We start from the raw sequence: 24,296 nt of genomic DNA on the forward strand, positions 1-24,296 counted from the left end.
ATGGCCAAGGTTTCCCACAAGTGGCACTTAACAGAGAAAATACAGTCTGCAGTAGAGGCAAAGGACCTGGGTTCTAGTTTTGCTTCTGCCGTTGTCTGCCATGTGACTCTGGACAAGGTATGTCAGGGCTCTGTGCCTGGTCTATTCTTCTTTCTTGCTGAGATGGAGACAGGCAAAGCTTGAGGGCATGGCCAAAGGAAGGAGTTGCAAAACCTCAAAGTCTAGAATTTCTATTTTTAGTGTAGAGTTCCTCAAATTCTACAGATGAAAATCTACAGATTTTTCCTGACTACTCATTACAAAACCTGAATTTTGGAGCTAGCTGCTCATCAAGAGAAAATCATTTGAAGGGAAGTGTTTTCTCCCTGCGCCCCACCCCCCCATGTTATTTTAATTTCATAGTACAGTGATAGGCGTTTCCCACTGGATTAAAAATATAAATAACAACAAGGACAATTTGTCATAATATGAGGCCCACAAGTTGCCTTCTTTAATCCTTTTCTTATATAAACACTGCTGTCCATTATCTCAGTAATCAGGAGTGGTGACCAGCCTCGAGGGTTGTGAAACCAGGCCAGAGAAAACCGTAACTTAGTTACCACAATGACCACCAGGGCAGATGCTGGTGGGGCTTGCTGGTCTTTCGACGTCACTGCGGTATCTACTACATACCCACAGGTTATTATGGAGTAGACTATGATTTCAGAAAATAGAGCTTTGAAGCTTGAAGGAAGTTCTTGATTTTCCGATGTATACAAACATGGAAAACACATCTCTACTGTACCAAGAAACAACGCTCACTCAGAGACTGACAATGTCATCTAAGTAACCCAGTGGCACAGCTGATCACTGTTTGTACGACCAAGGGAAGTTCCGCACTGTTATCTAGTTATATATTTTTGATTCCCGTTATTTGCAGTAGTTGTGTTCTACAAAATCACCACAAACACTGAATTACTGAATAACCTTTCTCCTGGGGAAAATAAAAGGTTAGGTTCCTGCAAGCCTTTTCTTTTTCTATGACAGATCTGGTCTTCCACAATCTCCTCTCCATTGGAAGAGGAAATTCATTGGTTAATACCTTCCCAGTCCTTTCAGTCAAACCAGTTTTCTTTTAGTGTACAACAGTCCCTCCTTTCACAAAATGCTCCTTCGTTCTGAGTGTTGTCCTCTCCCTCTCACCTCCAAGATCACTTCTGGGAATGTGGAGAGGGTACTGTGCCTTTGAGGTCAGGGCACAGGATCCCAGATCTGCATCAAGCAGGTTTCTGGGCCTCACGGCCTCTCCAGTGATGGTCCCTTGCTTAACCTGCCACAGAAGTCTGCATTTGAGGGAAGTGTAGTCTCTCTTGGTTTATTCATCGCCTAGGGATTTTCCCAGCTGACCTGCCTGTCTGATGTGACTGAGACCTCATGTTAGAGCTGACTGACCCAGGGATGTACCTCACCCAAGGTGGGCCAGCAGAGAACTTCCTTGTGTTTTTGCAAACTGAAACTGAGCAACCTAGTTCATCTCTGGAGGGAAAGTTGTGAGACAAGGACTGGAGGGCCGCTATGCTTGCAACCCAGCAGAAGCACAGGTAGCCCAGCAGCAGGAAGCTGCATAGACAGAGAGGATGGAAGTTGCAGAAGCATTATGGTCCCTGGTCTAAGTTGTTCTTGAGGTCCTGCAAACTTCTCTTTTCTCCTATTGTTCTGAGATCTACCCATACATCCTTTTAGTAAATTTCCTCCTTTGGGTGAAATCTAGTGTCAGTGTCTGACACCTGCAGCTGAAAAAGAAAATCCTAAGGCAGTATGTTTTTAAATGCTTTAATGATCATCACAGAACTTGCATATTTACAGTAACTCCAAGCCACCTTAATTTACACCACTTATCGGTTGGGAACTATTGATGGAAAGCATATGAGACAATCAAGGTTTTAAAAAAAAATTTGTTATTGTGAGATGTAACACCCATACAAAGAAGTGCACAAAACAAAAATGTATCTCATGAGGAATTATCACAAAGTTAACACCTGTGTAACTATCACACAGAATTAGAACATTGCCAACACCTCTGAAGCCCAATAGTTACCTCCTTCTTCCCTCCAAAAAGTAATCAAGCTCCTGACTTTCATGGTTTGCATTTGCTTATTTTTCTTTCTAGTTTTATTACCCAAGCATGGATCCCTGAACCCTGTAGTTGAGTCATGCCCTTTTTTGAATGTTATACAAATGAAATCATACAATATAATTGTTTTGGGGTATGGCTTCTTTTGTTCTGAATTATGTTTTCAGATTTACCTAATAGTTAACTGTAGCTATATTTCAGTTTTTTAAAAATTGCTGTTTACTATGATGAATATATATGTTTTCAGGTGAGTCAATAATACCAAATTCTTTTCTTTTTACGATTTTTTAAAATTGTCATTCTATTACAGTTGTCCCAATTTTTACCCCTTTGCCCTCCTCCACCCATCCCACCCCCCCATCAAATATTTTTTCTAAATGATTGTTCCACTTTATATTCCTATCAACGTTTTACGAGAGTTTTTCTCGTTCCACATCCTAACTCTCGTCAGTCTTTTGAATTTCTGCCGTTTGTATGGTGTGCATGGTATCTCACTGTGGTTTTAATTTCACTTCCTCTGGTTACTAATGAAACTGAACGCCCTTTTGTACATTTCATGACTGTTTCTATATCTTCTTTTGTGAAATGCCTGTGAAGTTTCTTGTCCACTTTTCTATTTGGTTGCCTGCTTTTCTCCTTACTGATTTGCAAGAGCTCCTTATGTACTTGGATGAGGCCTCCGTTGGATATATATGTTGCAAGCATCTCCCACGCTGTGGCTCGCCTTTCACTCAGTGGTGTTTTTGAGGAAAAGAGTCTTAACTTTAATGTATTCAGACTTATCAATTGGGATTTGAGACAATGTATCTGACAGAATCACCAATTAAGCAATGGAAAATAAATTTCCCAATTCAGTAAAATTGGGAAATTTACTGAAATTCAGTAAAATTTTGGCCCTTATAGCCAAAGTTGCACATTCTTTCTTTGGAATGTCATTTCTGAGATGGCATTTTATTTTTAAATGATTGGACATTCCATTCCATTACAAACCACAGAAAGACATGTACAGTATTTAATTTAATTGCTTGGTGGTGCGATGGAAAACTAATAATAATAATAGTAGTAGTAGCAGGAGTAGTAATAAAATTGTTGTTTTTAAAGTTTGCTGAACAATAGCACATGGCTATTAAATTGAAAAATATAAACAACACATTAAAAGTTTGTCACCCTTTTACATATTACAGTGGCTGAAAAGTACTTACAGGTTCAGCCTTTCACTATAAAATCCCAGGCATATTCATAGCCAAACAAGAAACTGGGAGAGCACAAATAGTTTTTTAAATCATGGTAAATTGCAAGCATTCTAAATTACCGATGTAACTATCATCCCTGTACCTGTTACCTAGATAATAAATTTTAACATTCTATTTAATTTAAAAATTAAATAAAAATAACAGTTAATGCTCCTTTGTTCTCCTGTTTCATCCTCTTTCTCCTTTTCTTACTAGAGGAAGCCACTATCCAGAATTTGACAGTTCTTGTTTTTCTATTTTTGTACGTTTCTGTTTTCATTAACAAATACTGCTTTGTGCTTTTTAAATGTATTTTTCCATGCTATTGTATACTGCAATTTGAGGTTAAACATAGTGCTTTATCATGTTGATATATGCAGATCTATTGTAAGTCATTAGTTTTAACTGCCGTGTTGTAATTTATGGCAAACGTATACTCTGAATTTATTTCATTCCTCTACCAATGAACATTTCTGTGTAGCAGTAAGTGCAATGTCAAGAACATCTAACATATAATAGGTCCTCAAAACTTATTTAATAAATGAATAGAGGCAGGCTGTTAAATAAAAGTGGTATAAGATATCTCAGGTAAAATACTTTTTGTTTCAATTCTCCAGTTTTTTGTCAACATCTACCCTATTTGCATGCGTAGCAGGTTATCGTTCCTGAAAATTTCTAATGTCTTTTTAACCAATCCACTGAAAAAGGCTCTGATGTGTTTTGCGTGTAGGGGCAGCGAATGGACTGGGTGGAGAAAGAACACAAAGAAATCTCAACGTCAAAATATAAAACAATAAAGGTTTGTGTGGTGTGGAGCAGTGTTATACATTCAGGGGAGGTCTGAGAGTTTACAATTCAGGGCATGGCCAGTGCTGCTACCACATCCGGATAAAGAAATAGCGGAAAGACATAGGTCTTTCTCTGCGTGTACGTTCTGAAAGATGGAACCATCAAATGCCAGACGGTTGCCATGGGAACCAGAGGGGGAGGGAGAGCACGAGGGCCAGAATTCTTTCTACACTTAGAATGTTTCTTCCGGTCCTCGCCTCTTCGCAACCACCGCCCCTTTCCTCGGTTTCCCGCCCGTTCGGTGGACTCATTCTCTTCCCCTCTTGACCCTCCTTCTCCATTCCAAGTTGCCATCTTGGACCATGCGTCAAGATGGCGTCCTCTGCTCCCAGATACTCAACCCAGGCGAGCCAGCGAGGCTGCGCGCGCACGTGCTTGGGCGCAGGAGGGTGGAGCGGTGACGTTCAGACGTCGCCCCGCCTCCGGCAGTCGCTCCTCCCCTGGGCGAACCCGGAAGTGGAGGAGGAGGCGCGGCGGCAGCAGCGGTGGCGAAGCGGGCAGGCGCTGGCTGAGCCGTATCGGGGAGCGTGTCTGGGGTTGGGGGCGGGGGGCGGGGCTGAACGGCCTGGGCAGCCTGGCCTGGAAGGGGCGGGAGAGGCCATGGCCTCGGCAGAGTTGCAGGGGAAGTACCAGAAGCTGGCTCAGGAGTACTCGAAGGTACCCATCATGGGCGGGGATTAGGGGGTCCCCGGCCCTGCGGCCTCGGGTTGCCTTGACTTGTCGGGACGGTGGGGTACCACGGAGGGAGCACGCGAGGGCACTCCACCTCTCTCCTTCGCCTCCCCTGCCCACGATTACCGATCTTCCACCTGCAGCACCCTAGAGATGCAGCCGGGCGGTGTCTGGGTTCGTGTGCGTTTCTGCGGGAAGGAGCAGGAGTTTGATTCTTCCTTCTCACTGAACTAGCGGGCGTGGAACTGGGATGTCAGAAATCCTGGCCTCTGCCTCTGTGCTGGCCGGGTGGCTGCTGTTTCCTCAATTTTCCCAGCCCAGTGATGGAGAAGATCAAGACTCCTTCCTTCCCACAGGGATGGTATTAACATAAAGAGATTTATCCGCTCCCATTCAATTCGAAAGGGTAATTAGAGTCATGGGTGTAAACTGCTTCACCAGGCGTGGTGGTTACGATGTGTTCAGGGATAAGCAAGATGTCTGGAAATGATTTTGAAAGCTTGAATCCTACGCTTGTGCCATTCTCTATCTTTTCCCTGGGTCACCTGGAGTGGGGCAGGGCACCCAGCAGGTGTTCAGTACATATTAAATTAGGCTTGTTTGTCGTATTTATAGTATTAGTCTTTTAAATGATGGAACCCTTACCTTTGAAAAGGGCTGCTTCTGGGGAGGGTGTTTCTGTCTTAAGAAATATCCTAATGAAGTTATGAAAGCGGAATCTTACAACTATGAAAGTCGATTTATCAGTCATTAGCCTTAGTTTTCAGTGGCAGTGGCATTCATGGGGGCAGTGGAAAAACTTAGCCCCCTTTTTACAATTTGGAGAAACTGAGACATTTTTTATGATTTCATTTAACAAATGTTTAGTAAGGTGAAATGAAAAAATAAAACCCATGTCTAAACATGCACGTTAGTCTTTTCACTATGGAATGGGAGCCTTTTGAGATACTACACTCCAGCGGTGCTGCCATTGGCATGGCTTCTTGCATTTCCATTTGAAATTGTCCTAAGAGCCTGTGACACAATGTCAGTGGTGACAGCTTTCATCCTTTGAAGGAGTATTTTGTTGTTTGAAAGGGCCAAGTTGGAACAAATCTGTGCTGAAGCGGGGTGGGTGGGGAATGGCAGGAGTACACAAACTTGGCTCTACTATTTTGGTGTGAAAACATTTCAAGAGTATAAAGTAAGGGGACTAATGTTCTCCAGAAAGTAAGCAAGCTCAGAAGGCAATTCCAAGTGGCAAAGGGAAGTTCCAAAAATGTTTTGAGTGGTGACTGTATTATTGAAAAAGTGAAGAATCTAAAGAAAGTAATACAGACTTTGAAATACTTTGGGGTTTTGAGGGGATATTTAAATTTTTTTGTTCAACAGATTATTTGTTATGTGCCCCCTGAAAACAGTCTGCCAGAGTTGGTCGAATGAGGCAGAGTTCCAGCTAAAGGAGATCCACTTAATAGAATGTTCAAACGTTGTTCATAATTATAATACACTATGAGAAGTGTTGAAATATGGTTGGAGAGGTAATTTGGACCTAATCATGAGGGGTTGTGGTTGTCAAATAAGAAATTTGAACTTTAGTTTTTGAGTGATGGAGAAACATCAAAGGTTTTTAGACAGGGGTGTAACATTACTTTTAGGAAGGAAACTGGTAACTATTTGGAGGATGGGTTTAAGTAGGGAAAGAGTGGTGAAAAGAAGACCAGACTATAGGTTGTTGGACTAGTTTGGGGAAGAATAACAGGGTTAAATAAAGATAGTGACAGTGAGATGGAGAAGAGCCCTAGATTTAGGAATTATGGTTAAAAGATACATTTTAGCTTACTTCTTGGCTGAGTGTCTGCTTTTTGCATAGTACTACACTTATGACAGATATATGGAATATATGAGATAGTCATCCTTTTATCTCATTCATTCTGTGGGACATGGTGAGTGAGGGAAGAAGACAGAGTTAACCTTGAAGTTTTGAGATGACTGCCACTGACAACGGAGGGTGGGCAGAAAGGCAAGCCAATTTGAAGTGAACGGGTGAATTAAAGTTTAGACGCAATCATAGAATTTTGAGGTTCAAAGTCATGTTAAAATTATTCACAAAGTAATAGCTTGAGGTGATTGATGTTGGGTGATTGCTGAAAACTTCTAGTGAAGATGGACTGTTTAAAAGTCAGGACAACAGCAAGAACTTTTGGAATAATTACCGTAAAGATGATAGTTGAACTTTGAGAGAGAATCAGGGTAGAATACTTTAGGGAGACTCTCTGGGAAACATTTGTGGGAAGGACATGACCAGAGGAGGAGAGGCTAAGCAGACGGTAACAGATCTGCCAGACAGAGTTTATTCTTTCCTGTTGGGCCAGACCACTTTTCATCCTTTTAATTTTAACGTGATGGAAACCTCAGACCACAAGAGAACAGAGATTGGGCAAAAGATTTCTTGTGCTTTTTTAAAAAAAATTTTTATTTATTGATTTTAGAGAGGGGGGAAGAGAGAGAGAAACATTGATTCATTGTTTCACTTTATTTGTGCATTCATTGGTTGAGTCCAGTATGTGCCTTGACTGGGGATCAAACCCACGACCTTGGCATATTGGGATGACACTCCAGCCAACTGAGCTGCCTGGCCAGGGTCTCATGTGCTTTTTATTTCTTGGCAATTCTAATGTCAAGCATTTTCTAGGTAAGATCTATGCCACCTTCAGCTCTGATTCTGTGGAAGGAGTAGTCTACCTTTTGATTACTTTACTTGATGGAGAAATTGTGTGCTGTTGTGGAAATCCAGTTACGATACAAAGAAAAAAACATTTCCCTTTATAATCGGTATAAGGAGGCTTACATATCAAGAGAGGAACAAACATGATTCCTATACTAAGAACATTTATAGAATCTTTTCATTCTTTAAAAAGAAAATTTTTTAAAATGTTTATTGACTTCAGAGAGAGAGGAAGGGTAGGGAAGAGAGAGAGAAAGAGAGAGAGAGAGAGAGAGAGAGAAAAACCTTGATATGAGAGAAAAACATTGATTGGTTGCCTCCCATATGCACCCTGACCAGGGATGGAACCTGCAAGCACCGACTGGGAATTGAACCGCTAACCTTTTGGCGCACGGGGCTGTGCTCCAACCAACTGAGCCACATTGGTGAGGGCTCCTCTCGTTCTTATATAAATCAGATCTTAGCCTGTGTCCCAGGAAGGAGCCCATTGCTTGCTTAAGAACCCTGGTCATAATCGCCTTTCCTCTTGAGAAGGCAAAAAGTCTGAGGAGCTCGCATTAAACACACTGAGAGTTTAGTTAGGTAAAAGATGACCCATGGAGGCCAAAGCAGGTGAAAATTGCTGAGGCAGGCAAGTTGCCAAAACATGAAGTGAAAGTGGAGAGTAAGACTGGTGGTTGGGGGCAATTAAGAGGACATCACTGGAGGCTTTTAAAATTTCAGGTTTGATAGGGTTTGGAGGAGGAGAAAGGTGTGTAGAAGCTGATTTTCAGAGGTTCATGAAGTTAATAGTTAATAGATGGAAGCTACCCCTTTGAGGTGTGAGGGGAAGCTGATCAAGGCCTCAGTTACTATACTGTTGAAGACTCAAAGAGCGTTTCTTGTTTCTTTCGTGGCCTGCTCTGCTTCTGAGGCTCTGGCACATCTCATCATGGAGAAGAGAGGCTAAGTGCACGCAGTCCTGGCTTGTTTGGTTTCAGCCGGCTTTCTGCAGGGGCTCCCCCATTCTTGCCTGGCACCGTGTTGTATGTGTAGTTGCAAGTTCTAACTGGGTCCTTGGTTCTCAAAGTGCTGCCCCTGGGTCAGCATCATGGGCTGGAAACACAAATTCTTGGGTCCACCCTGGACTTACTGAAACTAAAACTGGCGGTGAAACCCAGCAGTCCGTGTAGTACAACAAACCTCTCCGGTGATTTGGGTGTTCATCAGAGTTTGAGAACTGTTGCTCTAGGAATGATATCAGTATAGGAGCTTTTGCTCGAAGATAATCTTTTAAAAACTCTTTTTGAGGCAATAACAACCAATGGGAAAACCAAGCATCAATTACTTCTCTAACAGTTTATTTTGCAATTGATGCTTCTCTCAGTTACGAAGGATATTGCATTTGGGAACGTGTCAGATGTATGCTCTTAGTATAGAGCTACTGATGTTGGGAAAAGGTCAGTTGTGATTCGGTGTGTTTGCTTTCCAGATAGTGGGGTCTGGAAACCTGATTAATCGCCCCTCCTGTAAGAGAAACAGGGTTATTATATTATTATTTTTAAATTTTTACCCTGATGTGCAGGGTTGACTGCTGAAGTTGGAACGTTGCATGAGGATGAAGATGTTCTGTATCTGTGCTGTCCAGCAGGGAACCACGAGCCACGTGAGGCTGTTGAGCACTTGAAATGCAGCAGCGAGTGCCATCGAAGAACTCTATTTTAGATTTTATTTCATTTCAAATAATTTAAGGAGGGACGTGTTGGACAGTGCTAGCTTAGCCCTTAGACCAGTGCATCACTGATGTAAATGTCCGTGTGACTCATCTGCGGACCTTGTTAAACTGCAGATTCTGGTTTGGTAGGTCTGGGGTGGGGCCTCTGATTCTGCTCCCAGGGATGCTGTTGCAGCTGTCCACGGACCACACTTTGAATAGCAAGGCTTTAGAAAGGCAAGGGTTGTCTTATTCTTCTCTTTAACTCACTTGACTTACCCATTCAGTGACTGATGGGGCAGCTAGACTGCAAGGGTTGGGGTTGGGTGTTTTGTAACGAACCCCACATGGTAGCAGGAGCTGGAGAAAGGGTTCTACTCGAGGGCAGGTCTGAGAGGAGAAGGTGTTTTTCCCCTGCCTCAGTGACCAAATAACCGCAGCCACTAGTACACAGACTACCCAGCCACCGATACTTTATTCCCTTCCAGGGGAAGGAACAAGTGAGGAGGTAGAAAGACTAAGTGGTATTCCCAACACTTTGGAATACTTAAAATGTTAGATCTAGAGGGATTTTAGGGGTCATCGAGGCCAGAGATACTGTAGCTGGGGTCTGCAGATGACTCCAGTGTCCTGAAGCTGCAAGCCGGGGTTTCGGTGAAGCTTAGGAATGGCTCCAGGTTGTCTGTCGCACACACTGATTTGTAATGAAAAAAGCTGTATGTTTAAAGATGGGTTTCACAGAGCTGTAAAACATGTACACATCTCAAAACGTCCATTGTATGAAAGTACTATGTGGAGTAGTTCTAACACAGAAGACTGCTGAGGATTAGATGAGGAAATGCATACGGACGATTCATCTCTCCTTCCCCACACACTCTTCCAACAGTTTGTGATTGAAGGTAGTAAATCCCTAATCTTGGGCCAATTATCCCACCACAGATTGTCCAGGTGGCAAGAGAGAGATCATAGTGGGCTGACCACTACACTCTGAACTTGGAGAAACAGCTTTGTGATAAGCCTGACTGAGGCTGGAGTGTTCCAGAAACATAGAACAGGTTGGGGCATTGGTCATTGGTTAGGACTTGGGGATGCATGGTGTCCTGTAGGACCAGGATGTTCAAATCATTTGGAGAAGGGTCTTAGGGACTGTTACAGTAAGGACAGTCTCTTACAGGTATGTAGTGCATTACATTTAAACACCTTTTGCATAGTGTATTTAAGTTGATTTTCTAAAAATTCATTGAGTGCCTTCTCTATCCATAGGATTGGTCTTTCATTGTTGGCAAAAGACACAAGGAATTATGCTATAGTCTCTACCATGAAGGACAGTTTAGTTGGCAGATGGGAGATGAATAGGGAAATCATAAATTAATCATAGATCATACATGACTTAATAAATGTAAAATTTACTACTTTAAAAGTAAAATTAAAAGCGAACAGTTTAATAAGAGGTGTCTTGTTACTATACTAGTAAGTGCCAAGGGAACTGAGGGTGCAAGCTCACTGTGGACCGTAGGGGGACCACAGGGAGTGGTCAGGAAAAAACCTAGGGAAGAGGTAGGACCAGAGGTAGGAAATAAGCTCATCAAACAACAGTTGGGATGTGGTTGGTCAAAAAGAGGAAGGGCTGTGCTTTCAGAGTAAAGGTAAAGTTAATCCGAAAATTACAAGACCATGAAAAATGAGGTGTCAAAGGACTAAGAGGGCTTGAGAGTTGGGATTCAGAGGTACTGTCCCTCTACTGAATGGAGTGGAGGAGCTTGGTGCACAGCGGCTGGAACCACACAATATCATCTCCTGGAGCGTTTTCCTGTCGTAACGGAGACTTCAGTTACATCCATGTGCACTGGAGTCTCCATGCTCGTCTCAGAGGCATTAGGGACCATTTGGTCATCTTCTATCTATTTCTAAACCAGGAATATATGCATTTGCCTCCCTACGATAGTGAATGCTGCTGAGGAAAAACAGACTGTAAAAGACCAGGCTGGTCACAGCAGTGTCAGCATTGGACAAGCTGCTGGTTCAGTGATGCACCAGTGTGCTGTTGAAAGGCAGGAAAATGCCACGTGCCACAGTGTAATTAACGTGGCAATGGAGTATCCTATGTCACCCTTTTCCACCTACTGAATAATAAAGGTATTTTTAAATAAGTATTTCTGAAAGCTGCATTTTCTATCACACAGTTTTACTGAAACTCTGTTCGAATTGTTACTAATTTAGCAAACAATATCTTCAAAAGAAAAATCCAAATCATTTTTCATTATAATCAGATTAAATTCCAAACAACAGTAATTTGAAAGTTTGTTTTTCCTTTTTAACAAAGTAGACCGTTCAATTTGCTACAGGTAGCTTTTAAATGTGCCTTAAAAATGAAAGTTGACATTCTTTTTTTTTTTTATTGCTGTAGGTCCTACAGAAAATTTACAGTTTAGCAGATTTCAAGTTTTATCTGTATTTTTTGAAGCAGTCACTAGGAGCTTCTAAAAACCACTCCAAGAAGACATCGTAGATCAACGTTAGGACAGGGGTATGAAGTGAGACCTAGATACCCAAGTAGCATTGCTGCCTTTTGGCTAGATGGGTTTGAATGTTCTTATTGAATGTTGCTATGTAGGTAACACATTATCCAAGAGTATGCTGATGTTGCTTAAAAAGTAAAATATTACACAACAGAAGTCAACATTAAAGTGTTATTTCTTTCTTCTGAACTTTTAGAGCAGAGGTCCCCCAACTTTTTCTGTAAAGAGCCTAATAGTACATATTTTAGGCTCGGGGCCGTACAGTTTTTAACTGCTTGTCTCTGTCATTGCAGCTCCAAAGCAGCTATAGACAATATGTAACTAATGAGAGTGGCTGTGTTCCAGTCAAACTGTTAAACAGGTTGCAGGCCAGTTTCGTCCATGGCTCTTAGTTTGCCAATTCCTGTTCTAGAGAGTTTAATGTTTGTACTACTTTTTTTAAAAAGAACAGAAAATCCTAGGGTGGCTAGTTATCTTTGATTTTCCCTTGTAAATTGTAAGCTCTTTGAAGACAGGGGCCACTTCTTTTACTTCTTTCTCTCCCCCACATCATTAGGCATTGTCTTATGCCAGGCAAACTATAATAAGTATATCTATTCTCCTTTGTATTCTATTCTCAAATAAGAGCTCCATTTCCATTCTGGAACACTTTATGGTTTAGAAAGTGTTTTTACATATTTTTGATCTGGTTCTCACAACAACCTCAGAAGAAGGAAGATAGATGTATTTACCCATATTATAGACCAGGTAACTGAGGCTCAGAAAGGTTAAGTGAATTCCCCAAGTTTACATCGTCTAGTACAATGGCAGAGCCGGCCCCGACCAGTGACTCACTTGGTTGCGTGCCATTCTGCAAGGCAAAGGGTTGCTGATTCCATTCCTGGTCAGGGCACGTGCCTGGGTTGCAGTTCGGTCCCAGGCATGTATGAGAGGCAGCTGATCGATGTGTCTCTCACATTGATGTTTCTTTTCCTCTCCCTCCCTTCCCCTCTCTAAAAATAAATAAAATCTTAAAAAATACAACTGCTGGGGCTTGAATCTCAGCATTGCCTGTAACATGGAGGTAATATAGTACCTACTTCATAGGATTGTGACGTTTAATGAAGTAACATATATAAAACACTTAGGACAGTGCTGGTGTGTAATGAGCATTAGATGTTAGCTGCTGTTATTACTATTTCTAAATTGAGCCTGCTTCTTAGTTGCTTTTGGTACATTGTCTCAGCTGATGCCTGATACAGGTTTGCCATTCTTGATGACATTTTTGCGACTAATATTAGGCACAGTGTCCTGCTGGGTGCGTGGATGCCTTACGCTTTGATTTTCTATAGAATCGTTACTCCATAATTGGTCCAATTGTATATATTTTACAGGTGAATGGTGTGCCAGAGTCTCAAGGAAATAGTAGTTTTTATTTAGGGAGATGACTTGGTTTCATAGAAGGAACCATGTACTAGAAGTTGAGAGATAGGGATTTTAGTCTCAATTTTGCCACAAATGATGTGTTTCATGTCATTGGGCCGCTAAGGCACTGTGTATTTATCTGTACAGTGGCAGAATGATGATAACTTCTCTCCTCCTCCGGGCTAATATTTTTGTTCTCACATATATGTGAGAAGATAGTTAGTTACTCAGTGTTATGATTCCTGTAAAGTAATGGTAAGTGATTTTCTTGCTATAAGTGATGCTTTAAATTAAATTAAAACTTAATTATCACTTATTCTGTTTTCAGCTTCGGGCTCAGAATCAGGTTCTGAAAAAAGGTGTTGTGGATGAACAAGCAAATTCTGCTGCTTTAAAGGTATGCAATGGGGTATTTGTATTGTGAGGTTAAGCGAGTGTTTGGCGATGCTTAAAGCAGGGGATTTGGCTGGTTTTCTGGGTTAAAGTCTCAACGCTGATGCTAATTCACTAGGGAAAGTGATGAGTAATACAGTTTTTTGTGTTTAACTTTCTTACTTCCTTCAGTATGAATGTTACATGCTTTGATTTTCTTGGCTAAAATTTTTTAAAAATGTATTATTTGACATTAATGCATTTCAGTTATACTTCAGGGCCTTTATTTAGCTAAATTCATTTGGATCACTAGACAATACTCCGAGGAGAACAAGGTCATGTTCATATTTACATCCCCAGTATTCAGCCTGAGGGTTGTGCTGTAATAAATGGATTTGAAAGTGTGAATCATTTAGTCCAAAATATTGTATTATTTGGTTGGCCAAAAAATCTGTTTAAATTTTTCTGTAGAATAAAGAGACACATTTTCATTTTCACCAATAACTGTTGATTGGGATATTTTGAGTGTGTTGGCTGACTCCTGAGTGGTATAACGTTGATTGTTCTCAGTTAATGTCTTGATTTGATCGCTATCAACTTGAACTGCTCTACCTGACCCTGGAGCCTCGTCCAGCAAGAACTCTCCAGCACGAATCTTCAGAAACCACTTTTGACATGTTCGATCCGTCACAGCACCTTCTCCATACTCTGCACAAATATTTTTTGTGTGTATTTCAGTTGCGCTTTTACCTTTCTTGAAATAAAGCATAAGGTCGAAAATGTTGCATGTTTTCTTCCATCTTCAATAATTAAAATGGCTACACAAAATTTCACCAATTTTGATGTTTTTTTTTTAAATGCTCATTGATATGACAGCTGTCACAATATAATCTATATTGTTTTGAATTAAGTTAAAGACAACTAAGCACTACTGGAGCCCGACTGTTACGGAAAAAAACAAATGAACTTTTTGGCCAGGCCAGTATTTGTTAGTATCACATCTATGAACCTATTGTAATTTTGCCCACCCTTGTATACCGCCTACCTCACCCTTTGGCTCTCTTCCTTGCTCCTTCTTTAGACCAAAGGGACTAGGATTCCTTTTACCCTTATCTCTTCCTGGAGTAGCCTCTCACCAGTGGCATAGTTCCATTCAGTTAACTGACACCCAGAAGTATGCCTTTTTACTTAGCCAGTGTTGGACCCTACACTAGAGAAATATGTTTTTTGAGTGCCCCCACCTCAGGTATTATTCCACAGACCCAGGGCTGGGATGGGTCAGGATACCTTACCCATACTTCCAAAGCTCTCTGTGCCCAAGCCAAGATGATGAAAATAAGCTTTATAGTCAGGAGTTGCTAGTCATTATTATGCCTAAATCATCAAAGAAATGATCGTGTTATCTCTCTTAATGATGTTTAAAACCTACTACTGGGGAATGTATTTCCTACCTTGTCTTTGTAGCCCACTCTTGGTTTGACAGCCTCCTGTCGCTCGTTGTGTTTGATTAGCTCTGGGATAGTGGCGGTGGTGGTGACAGTGCTGATTTGGCAGCAGGTTCTATTTATTGGGCACTCACAGTGTGTTGGGCATTTTGCTAAATACATTATATCCACGATCTCAGTCTTCATAGTAACTCTGAGGGCAGATAACATTATTACCATCTCCATTGCACAAACTAGGATTTACAGAGAGGTTGGGAAAGATGTCATCCAAAATTAATGATTAGTTAATAGAGTTGGAGCATTAGTCAGCTAGTGATTAACTAATTATAAGGATGTAAATAAATTACTTTTGTTTTACTATTCATTGCGGTGGTCATTATGATTACTGTTAAGAATGACAGTTACTCGATAGGAATGTTACGATGTCTTCTGTTATAGTTGGCTTTTGATTATAGTGGGTTTGCCTCTTCAATGAGTTGTGGATATAATAAGCATTCATTGATTTGAATTTCTTTAATTTGAAGTATGGTAATTTGGACATGGAGTAGAACTGAGTTTACCATTGAACATCAAGTAAAAATCAAGGGCTATTAAACAAACAATAGAAAGAAAAATGTTTTTCTAATTAATGGAAACATTATTCTCACTCTAGCCCTGCTCTCAACAGAAAAATAATGTCAGTAGGTTGCAGACATCAGCCTGTGGTTTTTAGTTTGCTGTTTCACTACATTTGAATCACCTATTCATTAAAACTTGACCTCTTTTTAGCTCTACAGTGGTTTAAAAATGAAAGTAATAAAAGTATAGTTCTGTAAATATACAGTAGCATGTGACCATCTGTTTGATTATCAGTGAATAGAAAGTTGTCAGAACATGATAAGTGAAATGTAGTTAGAGTAATATTTTTTAAAAACAGAGTGAAACTAAATATTTCTCTGATTTCCTATTTTCTTCTCCCATTATGGTATAAACAATACAGAATGGCCAGCAGAAGTTAGGTTGTTTGGATTTTAAATTTTGTCTCTATTTTCACTTAACTTTAAAGGGAATTGATATAAAACAGTAGCTGCAAATATTCTTATGTTAGGATAACAATGATTTTTATCTCCGACAAATCAGAGGACAGTAGTTTAAAATTAGGTGTATTGAAAGGATTTCATTAGACTGACTTAAATTTATAAAAATATGAATACAAATATATTTCTGGCTCTTCCTGTTTACTGAAGGGCATCATCAGTTGAGTCTGAGATTCCCTTTAAAAATTCAAGTTCATAAAATTGTAGCCTCAGGCTTTGTGTCTCCTCACTGCCAGACACACATATAACAACATTATATAACAACAGATTGTGGGTATTTTACTTTAAGTTGATGACTATCTTGCTTCTTTCGTATATATACTCTTTATTTTTAAATTTACTTGGTTTGATCAAAAAATTTTGCTACAAAACAGAGCTAAAAACATAGGAACCAGAATAATAAACATAGTTTGAATTTCCTAAAGCAAGAGGTTTTGATTATATTTTGGTGAAACAAGAATGATTTTTTTCATTTCTAAACCTTCAGGCTAAATTATGAAGAATAGTTTGTTTTCACTTTGTTGTAGGAACAGCTGAAAATGAAGGATCAGTCACTGAGAAAACTACAGCAGGAAATGGACAGTTTGACATTTCGAAATCTGCAGCTCGCCAAGAGGGTAGAACTACTGCAAGATGAACTGGCTCTAAGTGAGCCCCGAGGCAAGAAGAACAAGGTAGGTCACATAGAAGCAAGGTAGTGTAACCTTGTGCTTAGGTACAGACGTCTCTGGGCCACCCTGCTTGTGACAGAAGGCCCCACCTCCAAACTCTCTGTTTCATGATTATACCTGGGTACTGGGTCAAGAAAACAGATATTTACTATTCATGTGTTCGAGGTATTAGAGGCATTTTCATATGAACGTGAATTTAAAAGAATTTCTTAAGAGCAAACTTACTTGATGCACATACTTGATTTAGTGGCTGAGAAAGGTGAAAGGAATATCTCATATTCGTCAGAATTGTTGATATCTTTCAGTTATACCACATTGCCATTAACTGAAGGTAGGGCAAATAAAAAGAAATATTGTAAAAGTGTAATTGCTTATGGGAAAATAGCAGTTACATACCTTAGGCTAGTAACTTTGCTGTAGATATTTTTCCTTTCCTTTTTTTAAAAGGTTTTATTTATTTATTTTTAGGGAGAGGGGAAGGGAGGGAGAAAGAGAGGGAGAGAAACATTCAAACTGTGAGAGAAACATCTATTGGTTGCTTCTTACATGCCCCCAACCAGGAACCTGGCTCACAACCCAGGCATGTGCCCTGACCAGAAATCAACCAGTGACCTTTTGGATTGTGGGACGGTGACCCAGCCCACTGAGCCACATCAAACAGAGCTAGATATTTTTTCTTAGTATTTATTCTTAGGCCAGCTTGGTATTCTTGTCCAAAGATATAAAAATAAACTTTTCCCCTTATGGTTAATGTAGTGAGGCAAGATTCTTACTGCTCTAATATGGATGATCTGGTACTTTGAGAAGCTGCATTTTTTAAGGGTAAGGGCTAGTGATCGAATCTTTAAGTCTATATGTGTATATCGAACAGCACCCCCGAATGTGTGGATATGAGGCAGTCATAGCAGAGTTGTAGGGAGGGAAGAGGAAGACCCACAGTAACTCTAGCAGCACAGTATCGCGGGAAGACTACAGGCTTTGGAGTGAAGTGCAGGATTGGATTCTTTGCCATTTATAATTCTACGACTTCAGGTGAATCTTTAAGCCTTGCAACCTCAGTTTATGCATCAGCTAAATAGGAATGGTACTCTTTTTGTGATCATGGGATTATGTAAAAGTGCCTGGGACTCTGTTTGCCAAACAATGGGCAATCCACATAATTATGTGCCGGTACCTTTCCATATGCATTTCCCCTACATGGAAGAATTCTTGAGAGTGGTGATTTTCAAATGGGAACAAAGTTGGCAAAACAGGTATGTATTTGAATCACTAGGGAAACTGTCAAAATACACGTGCTCTGGAAATTCGAAAGACACTTGGGGAAGGAATAGCCATCTGTGCTTGAGACATGCTCCACAGGTTAGTGAGATCCCTCACAGGGCTGTTTTAGCAGAGGTTCGGGTATAGCACTCCTGAGATCATGTTAATTAAAGCTAGCCAAACTTGGAAGTGCTGAGGACACAGTATATAATTTAGCAGTTCCTTGTGTACTGCTTCTGTCCCAAACAGGATGGATATTTAATATATTTTTTAATATAGCTACTCTGTTTCACAGTTTTCTAATCATTGGTTTATCTTGGATCAGTAAGTGACTTCATTTGAAGTGAGGAGTGAAGGCACAAGAAAGGCAGAGAAGGGTGGTGACTGATGTCTGAACACAGTTTTATTGTTAGGTTGTCACTTGAATAGCCTCAGTTCTTGTATTCCATGAAAACAAATGTTCATTACTAGCTCTTTTAAATAGCGCTATTCTTCTATGTAGAAAAATTGATACTGGTTAAAAAAAACAAGCAAAAGGAAGGTATTTTTCATAACCTTGGAGCTCTTTTTCTTCTAACAGCTTTATTTTTTTTTTTAATTAGAAATGTATGTGAACTTTTGTATCTTATCTTTGTGAATGCTAAGTAATTAGCATTACTTAGAGGAGTTTAACTACTCAGACTCATGGAATTGCTAAAACTGTCATTTCCCAAACCCAAAAATCAAATTGAAATGATATTTATTAGCATATTTATTTTTATATCACTAGCTTTTGGGGTCTTCTCTATCTTCCAACAAAAACTACTCCTGAATTCATCTGCGAAGAATAGCAAACCTTATATGTTTTTTTTTCTCTCTCTCTTTTTTTAAGCTTTCCTGCCCATTGCAATACTTGCAGTTCCAACTTGTCACATAGGAAAAGTTAAATGATGGACTGTATACCTTTTGCAGGATTGTGTGAGAATGATGAACACGTAGAAGAGACAAGCTACTAAGGTGATAGAGAATCTGTGTACCTTAGGATGTTTCTCTAAAGGATGAAAGTTATGTGGACATAACTTATTCTTTCCATCAGAAAAGTGGAGACTCTTCTTCTCAGCTGAGTCAAGAGCAGAAGAGTGTCTTTGATGAAGATCTGCAGAAGAAGATAGAAGAGAACGAACGGTTGCACATACAAGTGAGAAAATCTTTCTGTTTTTCCATGTGAATTTAAAAATGGGTCATGTGATCCGGAATGTCAAAAAATCAATGCAGGATGGAGTGTTCTGTGGTTCTGTGTATATGTGGGTGTTTTAATGTTTCCTGTGGTTGCTAGGTATTATGTCACTGTCATTCATTTCTTAAATCTCATTCATGTCTTAATATGGACATGTGAAGTACACATTTGTTTAGAGGACAGGAGAGTAACTTTATAACAACAATACAGAAATAGACTGAGCACTATTTTTTTATTTAGGAAATGATTTGTTAGATCATTTAGATGGGGGCTTATGAATAAGTAGTGTTTGCCTTTTATTACTCTTTATCTGGTGATCTGTAATGCCTTTTACGGTACAGATCACGTCGATTTTGTGTGCCCAGGCCCAGAATGGGGTCGCACTCACGGCAGGCCCCCAAATATTTATGGAATGTTGAATAATCATTGTTTGCCTGCAGTTAGCGTATAGTAAGAGTCATAGTGTGGGGTATCCAACTATGCTTATTTTTATTGTGTGTGAGAAATGGTGACAGACTCAAACAGTAGAAAGTAAATATGCATTAATTCTCAGTCTTTGACAATGTTAAAAAAATGAACTTTTGACGTTAGTGCTTTTTGTGTTAAGTATTCATAATTAATTAGTACTGAATTCTCATTAAGGAAAATAGCTTTACCTCTTTTAGGAATAACATCCATTTGCATTTTGATTATTTAATTATGGAAGGTAACCCAATAGAAAAGTTGGACACTGGGCAGTTGAGTTATCTGTGTGTCAGAAATTGAAATAGAAATTCGTGAGACCGAGAGGAAGGAGGTGTAGCCTTTGGAGTAGATCTCCTGTTGTTCCGGTCTGATTTCCACCACGTGTCCACCCTGAGACATCTGACAAGTTACAGCGCCCCTCTGGGCTCCCGCTTCCCCAGGTGAGGGAGGGCTGAGAGCAACACTACCTCTGACACACCGTGAGGTTGCAGTGAGATCGGGGCGGTGCGGGTTTGGCATAGTGAGCACGTGGAGCCATACGGAGGTTGCTCAATTCATAGTCATTGCTGTTGTTTTTCTCTTCATTTGTTCATGTTAGGATATTATGAGAAAAGAAAATGATCTTTTCTTTTTAGTTTTTTGAAGCTGACGAACAGCACAAGCACGTGGAAGCAGAGCTGAGGAGTCGGCTGGCCACTCTGGAGACAGAGGCAGCCCAGCACCAAGCCGTGGTTGATGGTCTGACGCGGAAGTACATGGAAACCATTGAGAAACTGCAGAATGACAAGGCCAAACTGGAAGTAAGCCCAAACTTAAAATGAGAGTACCTCAAGAAATAGTCAAGGCTATTGTACATTGTGTGCGTACATTATAGAACATAAAGTTAGTCATTTAAGGTGAGACTGCTGCCTGCAGTGTCTCCTAAGTGTGCACTCATCTACTGTCTGAGCCATCTGCTTTTCTCTGTCTTCTAAAATTCAGGTAATATCCCAGGCTCTAGAAAAGGAGGCCAAGGAATGTCGGCTTCGAACAGAAGAATGGTATGTGAAAACGTGAATTCCAAAGGGCCCTGAAGTAAGAATCAGAAGACCTGAGTTTTGGTTTAGCAGCTCCTGTCACTGTCGAAATGAAATGGGAGGAGGTCCTTTTCAGTTCCATTATCTCTGGGGCCTTCTGCGTCCGTGGCAGAGTGGCGCTGCAGTAGTCCTCAGCGGCACATGTTTTGGGTCATGGCAGATAGTGTTCTGGGGCTCCCTGACTAAGGACTGGGTACTTTCTGTTTCAGACTACAGTAAAGAGAGAGCCTTTTGGTAGTCCCAGGCAGGAAAACTGACTAGTGATCACTATAGCAACTTTTTAATAGTTCATTTTTAAAAATTTATGTATTTATTTATTTTTAGAGAGGGGGGAGGGAGAAAGAGAGGGAGAAAAGCGATGTTCAAGAGAATGGATCAGTTGCCTCTCATACGCCCCCAACCGGGAACCTGGCCCACAACCTAGTCATGTGCCCCAACTGGGAATTGAACCAGCAACCTTTTGGTCCATAGGCCGGTGCTCAATCCACTGAGCCACACTAGCCAGGGCTAATAGTCCATTTTGAATAGAGTAGAGGTTATATGATCTAATTTGGAGATATCTGAATCTTAAAATATTACCTATCGATGGGTGATAAAAGCGTTCTTCAACATTTATTTGGTAAATTACATAATAGTTTAGGTTTTAGTAGAATCAGTCAAGTGAGTTTTTTCAGTAGTTACTTTGGTAGAATTACATGCTTGGCTTAGATGTATGCCTCATAATTGAATGAAAATCAGAAAGTTATCAGATTTTGAGCCAAAGGAAAAAAAGATAGAATGCCTAAAAAAGAATTTAACCCTGCTCTGGCTGGTGTAGCTCAGTGGATTGAGTGCAGGCTTGCAAACCAAAGGGTCGCCCGTCGATTCTGAGTCTAGGGCACATGCCTGAGTTGCAGGCCAGGTCCCCAGTAGGGGGCAAGCGAGAGGCAACCACGCATTGATGTTTCTCTTCCTCCCTTTCTCCCTCCCTTCCCCGTTCTTTAAAAATAACATCTTAAAACAAAAAAAAAAGAATTTAACCCTCATACCGAACAAACATTTATGTGTCGTAAAGAGAAAATGTGTGATGTTGAAATGAGTCTAACATTACTTTATGCTTAGGGAAATCAACTTAAAATTATAGAAGATACTGAGACTATGATAAAGTCTTCCAAACTTCAACATTATTGAACAGAAGTCCCAGGGGCTTTTGAATCAAGGCTTATTATTTTTCTTATCTTTATCTTTTAATAATTCTGTACCACCAAGAGTATCCCAGATGTCAGGCACAGTTCTCTGAAAGCCTGATACCAGCCATTGAGGTAACAAGTAAATGAGGATCCACTGTCTGGCTGGTGATAATGTGCTTTTGTGTTTTTTCTTTCAGTCAATTACAGTTAAAGAATCTTCATGAAGATTTGTCAGGTAGATTAGAGGAATCCTTATCAGTCATCAATGAAAAAGTACCTTTTAATGATACAAGTAGGTATTATGTACAGCTTTTCGTTATTTGTATCTTTGAACCTCTCTGTGGTAGCCAACTAATTAAAGTAATTTCTTATCTATCGGCACAAAACTTCATTGGTTCAGCAGAAGGGTGCTGTTTCTGCTTTTGATCAGGTTTGGCCCTTATATTTCGTAGGGAAATTTATTTTATTTATTTTTGAATTTTTGTTCTTTTTTTTTTCTTCTTCATAGGGAGATTTTAAATTGTCATATAACTCCAAAGCTAGCCTTTTTGGAAAAAGCTGAAATACACATTTTAAAATTGTAGTTAGTATATGCCAAGGTAAAAACCAGCCTACACATAAAGTACCCAAAAGTTTGTACAAGAAAAGTTGTTGTTCATGATGGAGAGGGCTAGGGTAGGAGGTAGATTTCTCAGCCTGGTATCTCCTAGTGCTTGGACAGTCCCCAGCGGTGGTTTGGGAGCTGATTCAGGTTAAGTCCTGCTTCCTGTTCCTTCTGGGAATGGTCTGGTAATTTATATAGCCAAGAGCAACAAAAAGGACTTTAAAAAAAATTCAACTTACTTGTATAATAGGTGCTGATTTTGTAACCTTTAGACAAGAATTAATTCAGAACCTTGAACATGAAGTAAATGTTTAATTGTTGGGGTTTTGAAATCTACATTAAAAAATTACACATTTCCTTTTTTATAATCACATGATTAAAATCAGTTTTGTTACTTCCTCTAAATATTTCTAAGGGAAGACCGAAAAAAAGAGGAAGGAAAAGACACCAAAGAAAAACAGCAGTTTGATCTAACACTATAATCAGCATTGTGTCATTATTGCATCAAAAACCTAAATTCCTCTGAAAACAGCACCTGTTTGCAGTTTCTAGATTAATGTAAATAGCAGGAGCGTCCTTTGATACTTAAGACTTGAAGCCTTGGCATTTCGTTCTCCCTTTCATTTTTGTGTCAGTTAGTCATCAGGTTCTAATAATTTCCTTCTGAATTTCTTTTGTGTTTATCATTTCTTTTCCAATACTAGTTGTCACCCTGCTTTAGATCATTATGTCATTGTGGGTTATTTCTTTTAGTTCTGAAGTATTTAGAGATCATTTGCTCAATGTCCCGAAGGGTAGGGAGCATAGGGGATGCAGAGATTTGTAATATAAAAGTCTCTATCATCAAGAATTTATAGTTCAGTAGGGAGGAGATAATATATATTGTAGAAATGTCCAAAATATAAGTTAAACTATTTCGTAGAGAACCTCCTGGGGAGTCAGAGGGAAGGATAGATAACTGCTGGTGGGGTTGTTTGGAGGGGCCTTTTGGAAGAAGTATGCTTTGAGCTGAGCCTGGCTGTGCAGGTAGGTTTCATTGTGCAGAGATGAGGGAGAATGAGCCAGGGAAGTGCATGGATGTGGTACGTAGGACAAAAGGTGCTGTCATGGCCTACTGAGCAATAGTTTGTGAAGTAAAGAGGGCAATGACAAGTGCTGAAAGGGTGGGTGGGACTGGACCCAGAGTTGTGGGCAGAGGAATTGCGACTCGATTGACAAGGCGATGGGATGGTTGGAGATGTTTTTGATGCAGGGAATGTCACGGTGAGACTTGTGGACTCACAGAGTTAATCTGGCAGGAGTGTGGACCACCCTGGAATGGGGAAAGGGGTCCAGGCTATCGTGATGATAGTTCTGGTGTGCTGTCCTGGAAGCTTGAGCCTGATTTGTCAGGGAGGGGCAAGGAGGCGAGAGAGCAGGAGGAGGCAGTGTGGTAGAAAGGTGTGGTGCAGTTGATAGAAATCAAAAAGCAGATGAGGAACAGGTTTATGGGGAAGATGATAAAGTTAACTTCGTTGTTTAATATTCTGGCAGATAGATTGATGTATATCTATTACCTATTGGTGTATGTATTTATAAATAAAAGCCTAGACCTCTGGAGAGCAAATGATGTTGACCTTCTTGGCATGGATGAGCCCGCCATCCCTATTGGGAATGGTGGGAATGAGGGGTATGAAGTGCAGAGACCTGTGCAGTGTCCTTGGATAGTTCTCCATCACAGTGATCAGGAAGGGGAGGGGCTGAGGTGAAGAGG

The 24,296-nt window shown here is 40.3% G+C and overlaps 1 protein-coding gene across 1 annotated transcript in view; it reads left to right on the forward strand.

The window, feature by feature from the left end:
- Positions 1 to 4,682: 4,682 nt before the first annotated feature.
- Positions 4,683 to 24,296, forward strand: part of PPP1R21 (protein phosphatase 1 regulatory subunit 21) — a 61,066-nt gene continuing 41,452 nt past the window's right edge. The window contains exons 1-7 of the mRNA XM_024552830.4: positions 4,683 to 4,851; positions 13,518 to 13,586; positions 16,610 to 16,756; positions 19,089 to 19,190; positions 20,330 to 20,494; positions 20,676 to 20,734; positions 22,137 to 22,231. Of these exons, the coding sequence (XP_024408598.2) occupies positions 4,795 to 4,851; positions 13,518 to 13,586; positions 16,610 to 16,756; positions 19,089 to 19,190; positions 20,330 to 20,494; positions 20,676 to 20,734; positions 22,137 to 22,231 (694 nt within the window). The 5' untranslated portion in view covers positions 4,683 to 4,794. The remainder of the gene's footprint in view (positions 4,852 to 13,517; positions 13,587 to 16,609; positions 16,757 to 19,088; positions 19,191 to 20,329; positions 20,495 to 20,675; positions 20,735 to 22,136; positions 22,232 to 24,296) is intronic.

This window comes from Desmodus rotundus, chromosome 5 (assembly GCF_022682495.2).
Source record: "Desmodus rotundus isolate HL8 chromosome 5, HLdesRot8A.1, whole genome shotgun sequence".
NCBI lineage: Eukaryota > Metazoa > Chordata > Mammalia > Chiroptera > Phyllostomidae > Desmodus > Desmodus rotundus.